The sequence below is a fragment of the Meles meles genome, chromosome 10, assembly GCF_922984935.1.
Source record: "Meles meles chromosome 10, mMelMel3.1 paternal haplotype, whole genome shotgun sequence".
Taxonomy (NCBI): Eukaryota; Metazoa; Chordata; class Mammalia; order Carnivora; family Mustelidae; genus Meles; species Meles meles.
In genome coordinates, this window is record NC_060075.1 from 90,618,702 (window position 1) to 90,621,686 (window position 2,985).

At 44.7% G+C, this 2,985-nt stretch overlaps 1 protein-coding gene across 1 annotated transcript; it reads left to right on the plus strand.

The window, feature by feature from the left end:
* Window positions 1–801: 801 nt before the first annotated feature.
* LOC123951786 (catalase-like) lies at window positions 802–2,460 on the plus strand. Its single transcript, XM_046020821.1, is given in 2 exon segments — window positions 802–1,829; window positions 1,831–2,460. Coding segments are annotated over 2 exon segments (1,533 nt in total). The 5' UTR covers window positions 802–813; the 3' UTR covers window positions 2,348–2,460.
* Window positions 2,461–2,985: the final 525 nt, after the last annotated feature.

Here is a 2,985-nt window from a genome sequence, read left to right on the forward strand (position 1 = left end):
ATTCACAGATTCCCAGGATTAGGGTATGGAACCTTGGGAGCTGTTTTTTTTTTTTTTTTTTTTTTTTTTAGAATTCTGCCTACCATATTGTGTTTGTCAAAAAAGTCCATAGAACCAATTTTAGCTTCTGAATTAGTCTAGATTCTCCAGAGAAACAGAACCAATAAGATGTGTATATATATATAGAAAGAGATGAGTTATAAGGAATTGGGTCACATGACTGTAGAGGCTGGCAAGCTGGAGACCCAGGAGAGCTGATGGTAAAGTTCTGATCCAAAGGCTAGCAGGCTCAAATCCCAGGAAGAGCAGATGTTTCCATTTGAGTCTGAGGAAGAAGCCGATGTCCCAGTTAAAGGCATCCAGGCAAGAGGAAGTCCCTATTATCCATGGGATGGCCAGTCTTTTTATTCTATTCAGGCCTTCAATTCCTTGGATGAGGCCCACCTACATTACAGAAAGTAATCTGTTTTCCTCAGTCTTCATATTCAGGTACTAATCTCATCCAACACTATCACAGAACACCCAGAATACTGTTTAACCAAACATCTGGATCCCTGTGGCCCAGTCAAACTGACACATAAAATTAACCATCATACCTTACAAATTTCATGCAACTACTTCCAACTGGATGAATCTAGGTCCTATCCAGAACCCCAGCTGCAGAGGTGTCAGGCAGCTTAGGAAGATGCATTAGAATGGCGTCTTTCGAGAAGTAGCCTACTTTATGTCGCGCGGTGGTAGTCAGCGTCGTCCGCTGAGGGTGGAGACGTGAGAGCAGAGGCCACCTGCAACGTTCTATGAAGTCAGTCACACATGATGGCGGACAGCCAGGATCCAGCCAGCGACCAGATGAAGTTCTAGAAGGAGCAGCGGACCGCGCAGAAACCCGATGTCCTGACCACCGGTGCCGGTAATCCAGTTGGAGACAAACTCAATGTTATGACATCAGGGCCCCGGGGTCCCCTTCTCGTTCAGGATGTGGTGTTCACTGATGAAATGGCTCACTTTGACCGGGAAAGAATCCCTGAGAGAGTTGTGCACGCCAAAGGAGCAGGGGCTTTTGGCTACTTTGAGGTCACTCATGACATTACCAGATACTCCAAAGCAAAGGTGTTTGAGCATATTGGAAAGAGGACTCCCATTGCTGTTTGATTCTCCACTGTCACTGGAGAGTCAGGCTCAACAGACACAGTTCGGGACCCTCGTGGGTTTGCTGTGAAATTTTACACAGAGGATGGTAATTGGGATCTTGTTGGAAATAACACCCCCATTTTCTTCATCAGGGATGCCATATTGTTTCCATCCTTTATCCATAGTCAAAAGAGAAACCCTCAAACACACCTGAAGGATCCTGACATGGTCTGGGACTTTTGGAGCCTGCGCCCTGAGTCTTTGCATCAGGTTTCCTTCTTGTTCAGTGATCAAGGGATTCCAGATGGACACAGGCACATGAACGGATATGGATCGCATACTTTTAAGCTGATCAATGTGAAGGGAGAGGCAGTTTATTGCAAATTCCATTATAAGACTGACCAGGACATCAAAAACCTTTCTGTCGAAGACGCTGCAAGACTTTCTCAGGAAGATCCTGACTACAGCCTGCGGGATCTTTTCAATGCCATTGCCACAGGCAACTACCCCTCCTGGACATTTTACATCCAGGTCATGACTTTTAATCAGGCAGAAACCTTCCCATTTAACCCATTTGATCTGACCAAGATTTGGCCTCACCAGGACTATCCTCTTATCCCAGCTGGTAAACTGGTCTTAAACCGGAATTCAGTTAATTACTTCACTGAGGTTGAACAGTTGGCATTTGACCCAAGCAACATCCTATCCTGATACTCACCGCCACCGCCTGGGACCCAACTATCTTCAGATACCTGTGAACTGTCCTTTCCGTGCTCGAGTGGCCAATTACCAGCGTGATGGCCCCATGTGCATGCTCGACAATCAGGGTGGTGCTCCAAATTACTACCCCAATAGCTTTAGTGCTCCAGAACAGCAGCCTTCTGCCCTGGAACATAGCAGCTGGTGCTCTCCAGACGTGCAGCGCTTCAACAGTGCCAATGAAGATAACGTCACTCAGGTGCGGACCTTCTACACGAAGGTGCTGAATGAGGAGGAGAGGAAACGCCTGTGCAAGAACATCGCCAGCCACCTGAAGGAAGCACAGCTTTTTATCCAGAAGAAAGTGGTCAAGAACTTCAGTGATGTCCATCTTGACTATGGGGCCCGCATCCAGGCTCTTTTGGACGAATACAATGCTGAGAAACCCAAGAATGCGATTCACACCTTTATGCAGCATGGGTCCCACCTGGCGGCAAGGGAGAAAGCCAACCTGTGAGTCGGGGCCCTGGGCCTGCCCCAAGTTGCTCTCCACCTAAGAAGCAAACCGTGGTGTTCACACACCTACCCACTCTTTGCCAGATAGAAGATTCTCCTGGGCTAGGTGCACAATCACAAGCACTGTCTTTCAAATAACTATCCAGGTTTCTATCTCAAATAATGTAGCAGTGGCGTTTAGTGCTATTTCCCTGGGGGGGAATAAGGGTAGGGCTTAATAATGGTATAAAAGAAAACGTACTTGCTTTTGACAATTGATTGGATTATTTACTTAAAATGACTAGAATGACAGTTTCTGGCAGAAATATGATTTTATTTGATGAGAAAAAAATCTTGGTGAAATCAGTATGTTTACATATCATCTCATGGCCTTATTGTATAAAAATACGGCTGTAATTGTATAAGAAGAAAAGATCATCTACTCAGTAATTTCATTTTTCTTAGTTCTGTATAGGAAAAACACATTTAATGCATTGATGTCTTTTGAAAATAATTTCACTGACATCATGGCTTAATGCTTATTCCTTCCTGGAACTGATCAGATTTTTCTAAACTTGGAATTACATCTATGCTCATATAGCATTGATTTTGCAACAGACTGATTTGTAATTGCTGCATTTTTACAATAAAATAATCTGC